This window comes from Clarias gariepinus, chromosome 1 (assembly GCF_024256425.1).
Source record: "Clarias gariepinus isolate MV-2021 ecotype Netherlands chromosome 1, CGAR_prim_01v2, whole genome shotgun sequence".
Classification (NCBI taxonomy): domain Eukaryota; kingdom Metazoa; phylum Chordata; class Actinopteri; order Siluriformes; family Clariidae; genus Clarias; species Clarias gariepinus.
The window spans coordinates 25,858,127-25,877,816 of record NC_071100.1 but is presented as its reverse complement, the minus strand read 5'-3'; the positions used below and the strand labels follow the sequence as shown (position 1 = coordinate 25,877,816).

General features: G+C 39.0%; 1 protein-coding gene across 3 annotated transcripts; it reads right to left on the bottom strand.

Annotated features, from left to right (window-relative positions):
* Positions 1-195: 195 nt before the first annotated feature.
* On the bottom strand, positions 196-17,078 carry agfg2 (ArfGAP with FG repeats 2). 3 transcript variants are annotated; one of them, XM_053505035.1, is made up of 14 exons: positions 16,283-17,078; positions 15,533-15,626; positions 13,511-13,626; positions 13,278-13,401; positions 11,539-11,659; positions 11,149-11,253; positions 11,018-11,050; positions 6,773-6,961; positions 6,162-6,246; positions 5,980-6,026; positions 5,133-5,216; positions 3,518-3,640; positions 2,343-2,416; positions 196-1,419 (listed from the first exon to the last, which is right to left on the bottom strand). In XM_053505035.1, exons 1-14 carry the CDS (start codon positions 16,447-16,449, stop codon positions 1,372-1,374), a joined length of 1,410 nt encoding a protein of 469 aa, XP_053361010.1. In that variant the 5' UTR covers positions 16,450-17,078; the 3' UTR covers positions 196-1,371. The 3 variants fall into 3 exon arrangements, with proteins under 3 accessions (XP_053361010.1, XP_053361027.1, XP_053361019.1); XM_053505052.1 differs by lacking the exon at positions 15,533-15,626 and having other exon boundaries at positions 16,283-17,077; XM_053505044.1 differs by lacking the exon at positions 11,018-11,050 and having other exon boundaries at positions 16,283-17,076.
* Positions 17,079-19,690: the final 2,612 nt, after the last annotated feature.

Sequence of the window (19,690 nt, the reverse complement as noted above, 5' to 3'; positions counted from 1 at the left end):
GGCGTCTGTTGTTTATGAAGTATGTATACCGTGAATAAACTATCTGTATGACAAAAGTTAAGTTTACTTACGAGTTTCCTTCAGTCGTTGTTTATTGGAACTGCGACCTCTGCTGGAGAGTAAAGTCCCTACAGACAGGGTCTATTTTGAGAACTGCAGTCATGCAGGAATAATAATTTAGGCCACGTGCAAAGATGAAAGTGATAGCGTTCTTTTTTTAATTTCCACTTTAAAGCTGTAAAGAAGTGCAGTTACATTCATAACGCAGGGATGAATTTGTTTTCCACAGATAAAAATATAAATGCAAATCTTAAAAATAGATATATTGCATGAAATCCTGAAGCAGCATAATTCAAACTGATTTCCTAAATGTAACTTTCACAATTAGATACACGTTGACACAAACAAATGAATAGATTTTTTTTATGCATATGTATACTTCCTGTTACAAAGATATTCTAAATGAGCCAAATGCAAAAATATCATGAAGTACATGAAGTTTGACGTTATTTGGTCCGTAAACATGAATAATGCAAATAACACTTTGAGTGAAATTACCAAAATTGCAGTACATTCAGGCAGCTTCTTGCTCATGAAGCGCATGCAGGCTGATGACGTACATAAGTGTATGCCTCACATACATATACAAACATATGATTAAGTCTGTCTCTCCTATTAACATGCATTTGGAGAGCTGGCTGCCAAATGAGAGCTAAATAAAACTGCACACTTCATATTAATAATATAATAATATTTGAAGCTCAAGTTGCTGCCCTTTCAGCGTTTAATTACATTAACTTGATACTCAAGTATCTTTGCTAAAATGCAAGCCAGTTTGGAGCAGGCTAAAGGCTAGCAATGATTTATCAAGAGTACAGGGCAGGAGGTTAAAGCAGCTGTGTTTGTGTTTGTGCGTTTGTGTGTGTGTGTGTGTATATGTATTCCTGCTATTGCCACTTGCACCATTAGATATCTTTTTGATTAAACACATATGACATGACATGAACACACCCACACACAAACATACATAAAAAATTAACACAAAGACGCACATGCTCACAAACATTTTGATTTGTAGTGTGTGATGCAAAATGGTGTACACATAACACATTCACATGTACCAATACGAACACAGACTCAAACAAAAGGGATACACTCTTTAATACACGCACGTTAACTTAAACTCTGGAAAATGGGCAGTCCATATGTTTTTTTCTTCCTTATCTGATTTTCCTGAAGGCATGGAAACGTTATCAAGCTTTCTGCCTCTCTTTCACTTCCACACCCATAATCCCGCTTTCTTTCTCTGCCTTGCTCTCTCTCTCTCTCTCTCTCTCACTCTCACTCTCTCTCATCAAATCCGTGATGGGATCAGATGAAAGGGTTCAATGATGTTCCTCTGGTGGGGTAAACCATCCCCTGAAAGAACAAACGAAGAGAAAAGTAAGATGTAAGCCACAGAAATACACTACATGCTTTCACTCATAAATGACTTACTTGCAGAGTGCATTTGGCCTAATTTTAGATGCCATTATAGTAATTATGTACTGTGCATTATACAACAATTAGTTACGACTGAATAATCTGATTGGACAAGAGGCATTTCACGAGTGGTCATAATAGACAGTAGCACCAGTGAGGCGTTTATATATCACTCATAATCCCAAATATTCGATTTAAACGACATAAACTGTGGGCATGGGTGAAAGTAGGTCTGTATGGTACACCATACTGAGGACGGCACAACTGCTTGCCACAAAAAGCACATTCAAAACCAGTCACAGTAGCACGTTCAGCAAGAAAACACATCTGATAACGTTATGAAATCTAAAAAATGCTTTGACTTCTTAATAATTGCTTCTAAGTCATACCAAATAAGTGTTCTATGGCTGCAAAGCTAACTAACTCCTAACACAAGGCTGAATTCTAAATCGCTCCCCAACCCCTGATCAAGGGCAACACTTGTGATGTGTGACAATGGATTGACATCAATTTTATCTTGGATTTAACCCCGAAGTTAACAGACTTGACATTGTAAAGCGGAATAAGTGAAAATATACAGGGAAACGTATAAGAATTTCAGGAGTCGGGCACAGCCGTGCTATATCCAGCAATACAGCACTTCCTCTTATGTGATATTGCTTAATTATACATAAGTGATATTGCATCAATGAATTACTGAGCTGTATATTAAACCCACCTACTGAATTTAAATTAATGTCTTTACTAACTCTACTAAACAATTAAAATGGGGCTTATTAAAGATATAGAACAGAAAAGATCATAAAAGAAAATATATCCATAGATTAACAGACAGCATCAAAGAACGGAGTTCGACTCACAGTAAATGGGTTGACGGACATCGGCCGCTGGACTTTGGAGGCAGATGACTCCAGTGCAGTGAAAGACGTGAAACCTGTAGGTGGTCAATTTAACAATCATTTTCAATGCCATTTGCTATTAATAATGGATTTATGAACTGAATTCATAATAATAATAGAATTTTTATATACTATATAATATATCCAGACTCTGCATAACAATTGCTGTTTGAAAATAAACAAAGATGCATGCAAAGCATTCACGCAAAAAGCACCAATCGTGCAGTGTGCTTTATTTTTGCCCATGTTCATCTCCACAACCTGGCTGAAGTATGAAGGTCTGCAGATGTGGTTGACCTGCATATTTCTCAGTGTATTAAATTAAGCATGCCCATGGTTAAGTTACTCAAGTGTCAAAGTACTTCTACAACTATCAGCAAGATTGTATTGAAAATGAAATTAATATTTCTGCTTATAGATTATTAACACGTTGCATTGATTTGCATAACATGCATTGATTAAGATTTATTAAACCACTTTTTTTTCTTTTTCTTTTTTTCTTTTTTTTTTTTTACATTTTATAGACTGTCTCCAAAGCAACACTTTAGCAACACCTACTGGTACACTAGTTGAAGTCTCTTTAGACTTAACTATTTTCCTTGACATGATCTTAATCTACAGTAAAATACTTCTTTATTTACTAAAATCACTTTGTCTTTTTTAAGTCTTTACTCTTTATTAGCAGCTATTTTATATTTCAAACTCTGGTGATTTTTTTTTTACATAGAGATATTATTATACACCTTTACACCCCTATATTACACTAATAAAAGTAGCCCATGCATAGTTGAAAATACAATCAGACTGTTGCAAATGTTATAACTCATACTTATAAAAGTATGAGTTACAATATTTGCAACAGTCTAATAGTTCTTTTAACAATGCATGAGCTACTTTTATTAGTTTTTTTTTTTTTAGTATAGGTGTGTTTCTCTATGTAAATGGTCAGCAGAGATTGGAAAATAAAATAGCTACTTCTAATGCATGAGTATGAGTTAGTGGGACTGACATAACCATCTGTAAGATACATTACTGTGCATTTTCGAGAGGAAGTGCATTAGACACAGGCTCATTTAGGGCCAGATTACCCATTTAGCTCGTGATTGACAGCCCGGAAAAGAAATGTCCCAGCTCACCATTTGTCTCTTGGTTAGTAGCTGGCTCATGGTGAAAAGCATTCTGGGAGGTGGGTGCAGGAAAGGAGGCTGAGTGAGGGAAGGCAGCTGAAGGAGAGGGTGACACGAGCGTGCTGCTATCACCTGTTAAAATGGAGAAAAATTTACAATAAAGAATTTAAACAAAGTACTGCTCTCACTATGTTTTTACTTTACTGGTTGAGTCAGTGTGTCCAGTGAACTGCTTGGTTAATGTGAGTATACTAAAATATGTATTAGAATGTGTTCACAATTACAATGATTTCACTATGTAACAAAGATGTGTACATCTACACCATTATGACGTGCACAGAATGTTTCACTGATCACAATTTCATTACATTTAAGCAAATGCTGTGGCCTCTTAAATTATAAATATTAATTTTGTCCCACTGGCTTTCATTCTAAGCTGATCAGAAGCAACCCCAGCCCACAATATGGAGTTTTCTGCTTTACTTTAGGTACGGATTTTACTTTATGAACCTATGAATTACAACTGGAAAAAGTAAATGGTGATGGCAAGAACAACTGCCCTGTCATCAGGCAAAACAGCTGCCATATTTTCCCACTGAGTACTTCTTGACCACTGGCTTGGCCACTTGCCAAAGCACCGCTGCCACATATCACTTTTACATGCAGTACTCAGACTACTGACTGCTTGCATACTGGGGATGCAAATAAATCAGGTTTCATAGCATGCACTTATTTTTATTAGTAGTTTTATTAATTTATTTCCTTATTGCTTGGTTTATACATATTGCTAGTCCATCTGTAGTGTGTCTCTTACGTTCCATACAGATCTCATAAAATGCATGACGGCATGAATTTTAGACATTTATTTCATTGTAATATACACTTCGGGTTTCTAACACCCATTCAAGGTGATTAAAAGACATCACTATTTCTTTCTTAAAATATTGGAAGATAATTCTTTAATAGGTATGAAAAAAGAACATAATCTCTCACTCACTCTCTCATTTATCATCTATAGCGCTTTGTCCTGTATTCAGGGTCACGGGGGGCCTGGGCCTCGAGACACAGGGCACAAGGTGGGTACACCCTGGACAGGTTGCCAATCCATCACAGGGCACATCAATTAACCTAACCTGCACATCTTCAAACTGTGGAAGGAAACCGGAGTACCCGGAGGAAACCCACCAAGCACTGAGCACCGAGCCTGGCTGGGAATTAAACCCGGCCCCTGGAGGTGCAAGGCGACAGTGCTAAGCACTACCGCTTAACATAATCTCTATGATTTCACAATTTAAGGCAAAAAAAAAAAATCACACAATCACAGTTTTATATGTGCAATATTTTGTGCTTGAAAAAAATTTCAATTTGATGTTCTTGTGTCATGCAAGTACACGAGACTAAGTTTGAACTTGGATTAAAAATGATTACTAACATCCAATAATTTATCTTAAATCTGGGATTAGAGTAATAGTCGTATGACACACAACAAGCACCCTCTAGCCGTGTGTGTGTGTGTGTGTGTGTGTGTGTGTGAGAGAGAGAGAGAGAGAGAGAGAGAGAGAGAGAGAGAGATTTGTTACACATTTAATCATCAATCTTAAAGTAAAGCTGGGATAAGACTCACCACTGGCTGTGCTGTTGAAGGGGTTACTGGGAGATAAAGTTGGCTGTGAACTGCTGGCTGTAGAACAGAACGGGTTTGGGAAATCTGTGGAAAATAATAAAAAGGAATATGTAGTGCATTCAGTTAACATAGTATCTTATAACTAATTAGACTTTTAAATTAGACTTTTTTTAATTAGGTCCAATTAAGGCCTAATTACATTGGGCCTAATTACATAATTTGTTGACATAAAATAGAGCTAATATCCTAGAGGATATCTCTATCTTTTACATCTCATTTCATATTAGTTATATCTGTATAGAAGTTAATCATACAGTATATGCATGTCTCGAAGAGCTTCAATGAATTACAGTATTTCTCCTTACACATTGAAGACGTTGGGTTGAAAACAACCGTCCACTTTTGTGTTTAGGTACCAATTTTATTCAAGCTGTGCCAGAGTACTTGGACTCAGTACACTGTTCACATTATGCAAATATAAAAAAAAACATTGGGGTCAAATGTTCTCAAATTCCTGCCCAAGTCCCTACTGTGAAAGCATCCTAAAGTGCTACCAAAACAACTCTGGGGCAAAAGTCTAGTGAAGTGTCAATCAGGGTTTGGTAAAAAAATAAAAATAAAATCTAAATCTTCATACTTTTCTAAAATATGAAAAACACCATTTAATCCATTATTAACAATAGAAAAACAATATGGCAAAAGCAAACCTAGAGGAGACCTTCTCAAAAAATCCAAACAAACAAAAATTCATCAAAGGTAAAGACAGATAAGCAAATACAAGGTCAAAAAAGAAAAAAAAAAGAATTCTAACAGTATAAATGTGCACACTGCGAAATAATTCACTCACTTGCAAATGTCTGAGCAGTTGAAGTGACCTCTGGGACACCTGGAGAGCTTGAAAAGAAAAATGTATCCTTAGATTCAAATGCAAAAACTAAATCTGTTACATCATCACAAAACAAACAGGAGCTGCTTTGTTGAAGGCTTTCATAACTGAGTAGCGAATAATTCAGTCCAGTAATTATGTACCTTGCAGGTGTGGAACTAGAAGAGAGTCTGTTGCCGAACAGGGTGCTGTGTTGTGGAGGGCCACTCGAGGGAGCTGTGGATGCAACTATAAAGACATATCAGTGTTGAGTCATCGAATGGCCTTGTCTCAAAAATCTTCCCTACAAAAGCTTTGCTTCGGTACTCCACCTCCGCTTAACCCTTATAACTGCACACTGAAATGCATCTCAAGCCTGTTTGTACAGGAGTAAAGTATTTTACAAATAACCTGCTGGAAACAAAAATCCATGATCACACTTAAATGTAAAGTAATAATGTAATATAACCCTAATCATATACGGCATTTAAATATATTGCCATTTTGTTACAAAACCTTTTCCCTGAATCTGCTGCTTTTCTTTTTAATATGACACAACAATAGCAAAATCAAGTTATACTGGAAGTAATGCTGTAGGCAAGACCTGATGTTCCCCTGTAAAAAGAATTTCTTAAAAATGTAATTGCCCTTTCATTTATTTCGAAACCATCCTATGAGCAACATAATGCAAAAAAATAAAAATAAAATAATAATAATAAAAACATTATCTGATGAAATGGTATGCAAAAGAAAGACTCGTATAAGACAACTGTACCTGTGGTGGATGTGTTGTCAGAAAAGGCCTGGTCGAGTTGAGACACAGCAGCATACCTGTCCTGAGAGACAAGTGGTGGTGCCTGAGGGCTTAGTGCACTAGGGGTAGAACCAAGACCTCCAAAGTCCAGACTTAGAGATTTAGGGACAGTCCTGAATGGTGCTCCACCTCCTGAGGATACTGTGCGACCTATAATAGTCACAGCATAGTGACTCAGATCAGGTTTTGTTTGAGCAACTACACTATACCATGACATACTGCTATATTACAATAAACTGCTAAATGCTGCATGCTGGTGAACCAGATGCTGCTAATAATGAAAGCAAAAAACGAATGCATATTATTTTACTGTAAAAATAGTTAGGTTACAATTTCTACTATAACAAAAACTATGGTTAAGCACGCTCTGTTACCTGGCGCGGTATGGACAACCACACCACGAGATGTTTTAATGATTATAAGAGTCCTGATGCTGGGCTTTAGAGGGGGCCAACGAAATAGGAGTTTGTGAGAGTGCTTATGACAGGCACGGAAAGACCTTCCCGTTTGGAGATGGCGTAGGATTATTAATTTAGGAACTTAAAAAACACAAAAGAAAACTGACAACACTTGTCTTTGGCTGTGATACCTTACCGGTGCTACTTAAATGATCTCACAAAGTGCGGAGGTATCAGGACCCTTTTATAGACACGCCGCCAGGTGAGGCATATCCAGGCTGATTGCGGCGTTGCCTGGCAACCGTGTGTCTATAAATGGCCGCGCCTTTGCCTGTTTGTAACACTGGAGCCTGCGGATCTGCCCGTTCCAAACACTGCAAAGCATTTTCGCGCGGCCCCTCATGAGACCTGTGTTATTACACATATCTGTGATATCTACGCTAATCTAAATCAGCTTTTTTGTTTTCTTTAAAAGCTGAGTTTGTTGGGACTTTAATATGTAAAAAAGCATTATATCAGCCAATTTCTCTTCCCTGTTAAAGCAGTAAATTTGGTGAGCCAGGGATTTAATTCATTCTTCAAGAGAGTCTATTGATTCGAATAAATAGATGAGATTCTGTGCATATTAACCTGTCGACCATGATTAATTTCTAGCCACAAAAATAGCAACTGAGCAAGAACAGAAAAAGATGGCTAACACCCAACTAAATTAGCAATAGAGTACACTGTTGTTGTTATAGCACTGGGTTACACCTGTATCTGCATACAGAAAGAGCACCAAAGCCTCATTAATACAAGTCAGACTAATACTATAGAATGTAGTGCCACCTTTATAGCTTCAGTTTGCATATTTGAATGTAAGAGCAGCAAACCAATGTGCCAGCCCAAGAAAAATGTAGCAGCGTCAAGGTTATAAATCACAAAATTCTTTTCGATTTAGACATCTCAGAGCAGCATCGTTTTTCTCCCCCCTCTTCAACACACACACGTCAGTGACCTGCAGAATGTGCCAGTATGGGCCACATCCTAAATATATCTAAGCTTTAAAGCCTTTTTTCTTTTCGTCAAAGAACAGAGTGTCTGTCCTTGACCTGTTGGTGCTGGGATGCAGTGCTTTAAAGTCTGAGGGTGGAGGCTGTGCAAAGGCAGACATTCCAAACCTGACTAGGACACCACTGGCATTTAGGTCTTGATTCAAATATCACTAACACTTTTTGTCTCTCCAAAATTCACATGGTACACATCAACACACAGAGAGCACAGTGTGACATTCTAGACGTAATACATAATAATAATAATAATAATAATAATAATAATAATAACTATGGGAGCATGCATGGAACACAGCATATACTGTAAATACACCACCCAGCCAAAAAAAATGCACATTCAAATATTTTGTTGGACCGTTAGCTTTGATTAGTGTGTGCTTTAGTTTTATTCAATTCATTTACAGTGGCTAGAAAAAGTAAGTGAATTGAAACATGATCTGATTTTCAGCAAGTCACAAATATAACCAAGAACAATATTTCCAATCTGACAAAACACAGTCATGCTTATCACGTTTATGTCCTAATTGAACACACCCATTAGACATACAAAGTGATTGCGGTGAAGAAAGACAAACTGTATTTTAATAGTTGGTTAAAGCACCTTTGGCAGCAATACCCTCTAACAAGTGCTACCTGTAACTGAGGATTAGACCTGCACAATGTTTGGTAGGAATCTTTAACATTCTACCTAGAACTGGTTAGGATGCCTGGTGTAAACGGCTCTACTGAGGTCAGTCCACAGCATCTCTACTGGGTTAAGGTCTGGGTTCTGAATAAACCCCTCCAAAAGGCATATTTTGGGTTTCTGAAGCCAATCTGTAGTAGAGTTACTTCATAGTTTAGCATTGTTGTTCTGCTTCACTAAACTTCTTTTGATGTTCAGCTTGCAATCATCCACCCTGATATTAACCTGTAAGATGCATTGATAAACTTAGGAATTTGTTGTCCTCTTCACAATAGCAAGTAGCCACAAACCATGATGCTCCCTCCACCGTACGTCAGTGCTGGCATGACGTTTTCATCTTGGTATGCAGCTTCTATTTTTATGGCTGCTGTGGGTTCTTCCAAAACAATTTTGTCTTCATGTCATCTGTCCACTTTTTCAGACGTTTTATAGAATGTCAAGGTTATCTTTGGCAAACTTCAGATGTTTTTCTGGAGAGCAGTGGCTTTTCCCAGGATGTCCTACCATGGATACCATGCATGTTCAGTGTTTTGCATGATGTTGACTTACTAGCAGAGATGTTATCCCGCTGAAATGAATCATTCAAGACTATACTGTAGCTGTTACTCTAGGCTTCTTCTTTTTTTTTTTTTTTTTTTACTTCATTCAGGATTTTGTGTTGTCCCTTTGGTGTGTTCTTGGCTGTGAAGCCATGCAAATGGAGAGTAGCCACAGTACCAAATCATTTCCATTTGAAGGCTATTTGTCTAATTATGGACTGATGGCTAAGATTACTCTGTAAGCCCTTTTAGCTTCATGCAAATAAACAACTCTTGATTGTAAGTCTTCTGAGATCTCTTTTTTGTGAGGCATCAGCTGATGATGCATGTGACTAGCACACTGACATTTCTTTGAGTGTTTTTATAAGTTGAGTTAGCTCTAAACAACAACTCCATTCACAGTTCATTGATTGGACATGATTGCTAACACCTGACTCCAGTTGGCGTTGGGTAACACCAGAAGCCTAGTGTTTCTCTTACTTTTGCTCCATCACTTTGTATGCTTGTGTTCACTAAAGACATAAAAGTAACTGATTGTGTTTTATCAACTTAGAAATCTTACATTTATGCAGAAAACCAGGAAATAAAAAATGCTTCACCACTTCCTTTCTTGCCACTTTATTTTTGTCTAGGATTGCGTTAGTTTTTGGCCAAGACCTTGTATTGATAGCCACTCCATAAAGCATGGCTTCTCAAAGTCCGGACTCCGGTCTAGATCTGATCTGGGAATTAGAACCCAGCCAACCTCAAATTAGGAATGCAATAATACAATGTAATAAAGTGTATCATTTCTACTTTTAAATAAAGTTATATACCTGCTATTAGTTTTGTAGTCTATCTGGACCCTGCAATGCTGGCTCAAGATTAAGGCTAAATATAATCGTTTTATGGCAATGCTAACAGCCTGTACAAGGTTCAAGGGTTTGCTAACAGATGCCTCGGTATTTAAAAATTAGCAAGGTAGCTAATGGCTAGCGGACTTTTACATTCTGTCCTGAGGACACAAAAAAAAGATATTTTTTTATAAATCATCTCAATTTCACTATTAAACATTGCTGCGATTTCTAAAGCCATTTTTAAATGCAACTTCATACAGTGTTTAAGTGGTCTCTGGTCACAGTCATCCATAAATTTAGTCTGACCACTTTTTTACCCACAAAGTTCATCATTGGAGAGTTCTTAATGGCAGTAATTTCAGCAATCACCCAATTTGTTTTCTGTGCTTGAAGCACAGCAATAATTTAACCATTTTCCACCACCACCGGATTCAGACATGGTTGTTTGAGAAATGAGAAGCTACTTGCTGCATCAGTAAGGGTCGAAAGATTAATGGAATTGTCCGATTAAAGGCACATTTCTATTCACTCATAAAAAATCTTTTTTTCTGGCCGGGGAGTGTAATATGCAGAAGCGGAGTCTTTTCTAGCAAAAAAATCAACCTGCTATCAGCTTTATATTAATGATCAACAGACAGATAAATACCAGGGTAATGCGTGCACATGCAGGCGTGCTGTCAAAGCTCACCAGCTTACCTAGTGTAAAGCTGTTTTTGAAAGTGCTACTTGCTGAAACGTTTAAAAAGACAAAACTCAGAAATAGCATAGACAAAGTTTTGCATGGTTACTGTATGTGTATTAGTATTTGTGTAAACGGATGTGTGTACCTGAAGGGCGTGGAAGGGCAGGGAAAGACGGAAGGCGACTCTGGGGTCCCATTCCTGGAGAAATTGTTCCTGGTCTCTGCCGCTCCATCCCACTTAACAGGGAATCTGAGAAACAGGAGGGAAAGCTGTCAGTTGATAAATGGAAGAAACTAGACAGAATGAAATAGAGCGAAGAGAGATGAGATGACCCTAGAGAGAAAAAGAGAGAACAAAAGAGAATGTGAGGAATAAAGTGGGGAGAACAGTGTAATTAAGAGAAAAAGAAACAAGAGAAGTGTAAAAACAAATATGTGCGGTGAGGTGATATGAGAAGTAAGAATGTGACAAAGGCAATGGAAAGAGAGGAAAAACATAAGAGTAGAGATGAAAAAAGAGGTGCATAGTCAGTGCCTTTAATAGTGTGGTCTCTAAAGCTCTGAGATCGAGTGGGTCGAGCTGTAAAAACCTCTGTGCGAACATCAGCTGGAGACACAGCTGGGACTCTATCCCATGATGGTAACTGAGCCTGGGACTGCCAAAATACACACACAGACACACACACACACTACTTTCAATTTTACCAATTAACAGAAACATGCTGTTTGTTTGTTGTTTGTTTGCCCAATATAAATAACATACACATTTCTATAATATATACAGATACACTGATCACCCATAAGTTTAACACCATTAACATTAAAAGAGCATTGCACTTGGGTTCTCCTTGTGCCACTAGGTTGGCTCTGGCCCCTTAGGATGAGGCTTCATAGGACCTCTAGGGGATGGTGCCGTACCAATAAGTTTGCAGCAGATCCCTTGGATGCTGTAGGTCGCAGGATGCAGCCTCCATGGATCAGGCCTAATTGTTCAACGGATGTCATGGATGCTTATTCAGATTGGGATCTGGGAAGCCTGGAGGCTGCCTCAACAACCTTGAACTTTGCCTGCTAGATCCTGTGCACTGGGTGTTCTGGTACATTTCAATTATGACAGGTTTTGACATTTTTAGTGATTTGTGCTGCATTGATTTTTCTGTGGAATCAGCCAGACGGGCTGGTCTTTGGTCCCCATGGGCATAGATGAGCTATAAACCTCTCTCCAGTTTTTTTTTTTTTTTTATATAATATATAATTTTTGTTATTAAATTTATCAGTCAGTAGTGTTAATGTTATAGCTGATCAGTGTACATTTTATAGTCACAGGTACAGGTATGAGGACATCTAATCACACTCATATATGGTTTCTTAATCAAATTGTTGCGATAAAGAAAAAAAGCACACAATTTTCTAGAATGTTCTCTATTTCAGTTTCCCTTCACAGGAGCTGGTGCCTAGTTCAGACCTGTTCCAGAATGATGTATGTGCGCACATTAAACAATGCAGTTTGTTTTAATATATGACCTCTAATATCAAGTCAGGCATTAAGCCACAAAGTTTAGTTTTCCCGCTATGGCCAATAGAACGCAGTAGGTAAAATGTATAACATTTTTTAATTTCAGGAAAGAAATAGGTTGAAAAAATACTTTATTATGCTGATTCTTCAACACAACTGAGAAAGTGTTAAATTCTAAACAATATTTTAAAAAACACTATCCAAGCTAGTTACTTAAGTTACTTAAAAACATGCTTTTTTTTAATTTTTTTTTTTACTATTTATCCACTCTGCTGGTAACAGGAAAATCCTAGTGTCAAAATGAGGATGAGATTTCTTTCTTCTTATTATGTCACAGAATCCATGTTTAAATATTCCCCAAATAGGTTTCAACATGTTTTTCAGAAACCCTCCTTATAAACAAACTCCCACTGGCCATTTCTCTGCAACCGGACATGTTACACTAATAAATGTGGAGTCAAAATGTGACTTAATACCTGATTATATATGATGTGTCACATACTGTATGTGAAGCACATCTCTTTCTAACCAGGGAGAAACCTCTCTGCACCACTGAGAAGTTATTGATATTTATGAGTGCCAGAGGACTATGAAAGGAATTTATACAATTGCTATCTACAGTATACAGAGCTTATAATTATGATTTATTTTGTATTTTTAAGGGGCTTAACATGATGTACCTATAAATTTTGCACATTACTGTATTTTCTTTTATTTATAGGATTATCTCTGGTTTTCTCCCAGTCCATCTCTCTCACCAAAGCACGTGAAGGCCGGGCTGCAGGGTTCAGTGGGTGTCCAGATGGAGTCTGAGCAGGAGGCTGAACTCCTGTACTCCATGGAGGCTCTATATCCCTCCTGCCTTTACTCTTTGAGAAATGCCTACAAAATGAATTTATGCTCCATAAGGATTTCCATATTGCAGTCAGTTGCCTCATAGTCTAGTTCAGAGATGTAATACAACTTAAAGATTCATCTTGACCAAACTCACCATTTCTTTCTCTCATACTTATCCTGAAGAAATTCTTTAAACTTCTGTGAGTCACGTCTGTCAAAAGAGCCATCAGTCTTTGGGTCAAATGTACAGAGCCACATCCTTTTCCCAACCTGCATGCACACAAACCAGAATAGTGTCTCTTTAGATTGCCATTCAGCTCATATAACCATGCAGTATAGTAAAGGACACAGTAAATAATGCACATCCTTGTAAATATTGAGTTTTGTACATATATACATTCAATATGATTCATCCAGTACCGACAGCAAACCCATCCAATCATCATCTTGTCATTTTTAATCATATCTACAATCCATATCAGCTACAAACACCAGCTCTTTATTCAGGCAGAGGAGATTGAATGACTCAGAGATTTGAGACCTGCATTTCAGAAGTATTTTAACAAAAAGAGCTCCCACCAATAAATCATTTGCATATCCACAAGGGATTACTGCTGTAATGAGTGAAAAGCTTTTAGTGGTATTATGTGCAGTGTGTGTGTGTGTGTGTGTGTGTGTGTGTGTGTGTGTGTGTGTGTGTGTGTGTCAGTAAACGGATGCAGGTGCATGTTGTGTGAGAATTCTAAAGTATTTCAGGGCCTTGACAAATACCCCACATTTCTACCATTTTATCTCTACTCAAAATTCATGCAGTAACCAGGCTAGACCAAGAACTCATACCCTCCTGACCACACACACACACATACACAGAGTAACTGCAACATTCCTCAAACATACTTTACACCATCCTGCAAATCCATTTTCAGCATGATGAAACAAACTCTTTTTACACTCAAAACTATATACAGGCTAGTCACAGACCATGTGCACACTGCATGGTCTGTGCATGCAGGGTGCACATGGTGTATAATTTATACAGCATATTCTATTAGTGTGGATTTTTTTTTCTCATGCATAATGCATGAACAGCAGGTTTGATAGTGAGACCAGAGAATGCTTTGCACCATTACTGCAAATTCATAAAATGGATGAAAGCACTTTCAATCAAATCAAAGAACTCTATATAATTATTGACACAATTACACTATGCTTTTAAATGCGCAGGATTAACCCTAGCAGGGAAACATAATCCTTCCCATCCAATTGCCACCTTAACTCCCAACACATCTTTTGGCCTATTTAGCCAGATATTATCTCATAATATTCTCTATACTGTATCACTCAGTCACTCATCTTCTATACTGCTTTATCCTGTATTTAGGGTCGCGGAGACCTTAAGCCTATCCCAGGAGGCTTAGGGCACGAGGCAGGGTACACTCTAGACAGGGAGCCAATTCACCGCAGGGCACACACATCTTTTGGAAAAACTCACACACACACTATGAGCAACTGGGGAATGCCAATTAGCCTAACCTGCATATCTTTGGGCTGTAGGAGGAAACCCACCAAGCATGGGGAGAACATGCAAACTTCATGCACACAGAGAGGGGAACCGAGCCTGGCCAGGAATCAAACCTGGACATTAGAGGTGCAAGGCGACAGTGTTAACCACTACACCACGTGCCACCTCCATCCTGTACAACATGCAACATGAGATATATTCAGATGTGTGAAAAAAAAAATATGGGCTTGTTAGGGGAAACAACTTAGTGGCAACTGGATCCTCTTGTGTTAACTTAAGGAAAACCTAGATGAGACAGTTGTGTAAAAAAGCTGTCAAAAAAAAAAAAAAAAACTAATTTTTACCATGAATTTAAATGAGCTCATCATACATTTTGCACAAAGGAACATACAAGATGTTCTTTAGATGGCCATCTTGCTAAATCTAATCTGCAGCAGACTAAAACAGTTTAAAACCACACACACACACACACACTCCCACACAAGATGACACTTTTTACAAGAAAAGATTTCCAATTTCCCTTTCAGCCCATAGATTTAATTTAAAGTTCGTCTTATGCAATCTAATTAGGCCATATGGGGCGTGTCTATAACATGACCACGCCCATTCCGATTTACAACCCATCATCTGCGCGCGAGAGCGCCCTCCACTTACCTCGTTGCCATGGTTTTGCAAAAACTCTACTTCCTGTTGGGAAAAGGTTGTCATGGAGATTGACTTGACCCTGTGGGGCGGGTTGAGCCCCCTCCTGGAAGGAATAAAAGAGAGGAAAAACGCTGGGGTTGGATTGTTAGACTAGCCGGAAACAGAAGAAAGTGCATTAAAGGAGGAAAGTGACAAGCTGGGGTGGGTGTGGGATGTGTGAAGAGGATGGAACGAAAATGTCAAACGGAATATGATACAGAAATGAACCATAATGCATTACAGCTATGATGTGATTAATGTTGGTGAAACAGTTGCGATGGCACTATCAGACACGGGGAATGTGAAATCTGCGTGTCTAATCTTGTGCTGCGTTAAGCGAGCTTGCTGACATGCAGGGAAAAAGGGCTTAATGATGCAAAACCTGCAACCGTGACGAAATGAAACGTTGCACGGGCGCGATGTGAGGGCACGCCTGAAAAAGATGACAATGTAGTAAATTACCGCTTGAATGAAGACGCACGAATCATTCTGCGAGTCTGCTGGAGCTCAGTGTGAGGCAGGGTGAGAGGTGGGCTTGTCCTGGCTATCCATGATCATACTGTGATCTACTACTACATGAGGATCAGGTCTGATCAGACGGATCTGTTGCCTACAGCACTGAAGTTAACATGCGCATATTAATGCTACTCCACTACTGGGCCTGTGCGTGGTTGTAATAGCGATCTGAAAGATAACATAACACGATAGTAGGGTACTTACAGCATTCCGGAACATGATGTGCAAACGAAGCAGCCGACCGTGATGTCGGTGTAAGTGACCCCAGGCTGGCCGCACTCGAAGCAGTGTTTGTTGGGGCCTGTTTGCGCCAGCTCCCGGACCTTGCGTGCGCAAATCTCCTGGTTATCCCGGTGCTTTCGGTTCGACATGCTCCTGCCTTGGTTGCACACACACACACACACACACACAGTTCTCTGTCTCTCTCTCTCTCTCACACACACACACACACACGCGTGCACAGCGCCTGTATAGTCTGCAGCAGGGAGACGTGAACTGGTGCTCCGTTAATCTGCACTCGGTTCCTCCTGCGTGTTTCTCACGTCCGCCTTCTGCGACTGCATAATCTTCAGACGATTTATCTCAGGGATCTCGCATGCATATTTCACAGGCGTAGTCACCCTGCTGTCCACTTGAGTTTTTCTCTCTTCTTCTTATTAATATTACTATTATTATTATCCCTGCACATTTACTTATATCCATTGCTGTCCATGATCAGAGCGCGCCTTAATACACATCCAGACCTAAACCCTGTCCTGCGCTGTGCTGGTGTTGCGTTTGCCACGCATTCATGACCATCGTGTTACTACATGGTCTAAGCTGATGAGAACCCGCCCGTCCTTCCACGAAGACACGACGCTCTGCTGGAGCGATGACAGAAAGCTGGGATTTGAGGACAGAAATCCGCGCGCTGATATTAAAAAAACAAAAACAAAAAACCCAGTACGAGCAGCAACAGGATGCTGCAGCTGCCAAAAACAATTGAGTAACGCAATAGAGCTGGCCGTGAAACGCTTTTGGTTTTCTTTTCACCTGCGTATCTAGTGCGATCCACAAGACACGTTTTACTGCCTAATGTTTATCATGCCATCGCTTTATTTAGAAGTCACCACGCAGTTTTGAAAATAAACTCTGCTCCTATATATATGGTGAATAGCCTATATGAATATAATGTCGGCACACTGATGCCGAAACATTGATTAAAGAAATAAACAAATGTGAATAGATTTTAGTTAGACACCTCTGGCATAATGATAATCTATTTTGATAGAAAACCAAAGTAAATCAGTCAGTTTTGCCTGTCACGTGGTTAAGAAAACTAAAAAAAAAAGAAATGTCAAATTGTCGCATGACCACCAGATGGCGCTACTTGTTGCGTTTTTGACTCTTACTCACTCGCTCATCTTCTGCACCACTTCATCCTGTATACAAGCCTGTAGGCTATCTCAGGAGACTTAGGGCACGAGGCTGGGTACACCCTGGATAGGGTGCCAATTCATCACAGGACACACACACACACATATAAGCGCTCACACGTGCATTCACACACTATGGGGCAATTTTGGGAACGCCAATTAACTTCTAATCTGCATGTCTTTGGACTGTGGGAGGAACCCGGAGTACACAGAGAAAACCCACCATGTATGGGGAGAGCATGCACACCCCATGCACACAGACCTGAGGCAAGAAATCGAACACCGACCTCAGAGGTGCAAGGCGACAGTGCTAACCACTATGCGGTCGTGTTTATAACTAAGTATTCAATTATAACAGCTGCACATTGTGAATAGGACATACATTATTTATTATAGTCTATCAAATAACCAAAACACAAACACACACACAGATGCATTTGTTTCTCATACATTTATTAGACACGTCTAAATATATAACAAATAGTATAAAGTGGACTAAAAATATGATGATGACACAGGGTAATGTGACTTCTATGTTTTACATTTGTACACGTTTTTAAATGGCTCAAGCAGCTCCAACTTCCTTGTGTTTTTAAAGTGCCTTTATAATCTCTTTGCGCGTAGTGTCAGGTGCAGCACAACAGGTTTAACCGGTAGGCCTACACTTGCACTTGTAGATGCTAGTCAACCTGTCTCAACAGTTTCTAAAGCAATTATATATTGCTTCTGAATAGGGATAATTCCCGACAGTATAAAGAAGCTTCTTGTGACGTAATTAGGTACACATACCTTCTGTAGATACTCACTTGTTTTTTCACCAGGTAAATGTAATATATAGGTGGGCTTTTTTTATTACTGTAATGCCTGTTAAGCTTTTTTGTTGCTATACACCAGGAATTGTCATTCACCAGGGGTTTTCAATCTGGGGATCTGATTTTTATTAAAGGTCAAAGCCCTGGAACAGTTAGCCATGAACAAATGACTTTTATTAAACTGACCACCACATTATAACTTACAAGAAATGTACATTTACATTTAAGGCGCTCTGAGACAAAATACATTCAAACCTAGTAGAAAAAATGCCACAGTTTGAGTGAAATCAGATGCTTAAACCAAAGCAGCTCTAACTTTAAAGCAACTTACATGCAAGTGTCATAAATATTCAAAATACATTCCAGTGTATTTTCATGCCAGAATAAACAAACTGCTGATTAAACAAACTGGCTTTGATGAAAAACACAAGACACTGTAATAACAAGATGATTTTAAAGTAAAAGTTACATGATGTCTTAACAAGCCTTTCACATGTTATGTCTAAAAACATATGGAAAACGCTAGACATGCTTCTTTTTCCTCCTTTCAAATGCAGTCGCCGGCTTTCTCTGTCATGGCATCTACTGTGGCGCTTTTCATCACCCTTCAAGCGTGAAGAAAACATGGAGAACTTCATCAGCTAATCCAGGAGGACAAAAAGAGTGAAGCTTTTTGGATTTGTGGGTTCTTGTCACATAACCTGCTGTGTACTTGCGGCATTCTGAAAAGTTGGGATTTCACAACTCGCTGCGGCGTGGACGTGCTAGGAAAACGCATAAGTGTCGCAAAGGTGTCGCTCTCTACTCTCTCCATTTAAAATGATGAAATTTAGCACGCAAAACACGTGAGCTACCCCGGAGACAGTTGAAATACAAACAGCCTAGTCTGAGAAATGACACAGTCTGACCTTAGTTAACTACCTAAACCTTGTTACATAAAAAGGTGTGGTTGCTAGGCGGAGACACTTAGCTTTTCTTTGCATATTTGGACCGTGACATCCTAGTAGCACCGGGGGCGTAATGTACACTGACAGAAGACTCTGAAGTCTCATTTTTTCCATGTCCGCAGGATAGAATGTAAAATCCTGTTAGTCGTTAAACAATGTGACATTAAGCAGCATACTGGCTGTTAAAGTTCCCATGACAACGATGTCAAACTGGGAAACTTGGGAATGAGTTAAAATCTTGGGCCAGGATCACTAGAACGATCTCCAAATAGACTACACAAAACTAACAATTTATTGATGAGCACGTCTTCATTACATTGCATTATTGCAATGCTAATTAGAGATGTGGGCTGACTTGCTGTGCTGGCCCTGTACACAGTAGGCAAAGGTGTCTGCTACATCCGTTAGAGGAAAAGGGACCACAGTAGGACCACATTT

Coding starts and splice junctions, on each gene's coding strand:
- agfg2 (XM_053505035.1), bottom strand. CDS start 16,449: ATGTCGAACCGAAAGCACCGGGATAACCAGGAGATTTGCGCACGCAAG. Junction 13,627..15,532: donor TGCAAAACCATGGCAACGAG/GTAAGTGGAGGG, acceptor GTGTGCATGCAG/GTTGGGAAAAGGATGTGGCT. Junction 13,402..13,510: donor AAGTATGAGAGAAAGAAATG/GTGAGTTTGGTC, acceptor TTCATTTTGTAG/GCATTTCTCAAAGAGTAAAG.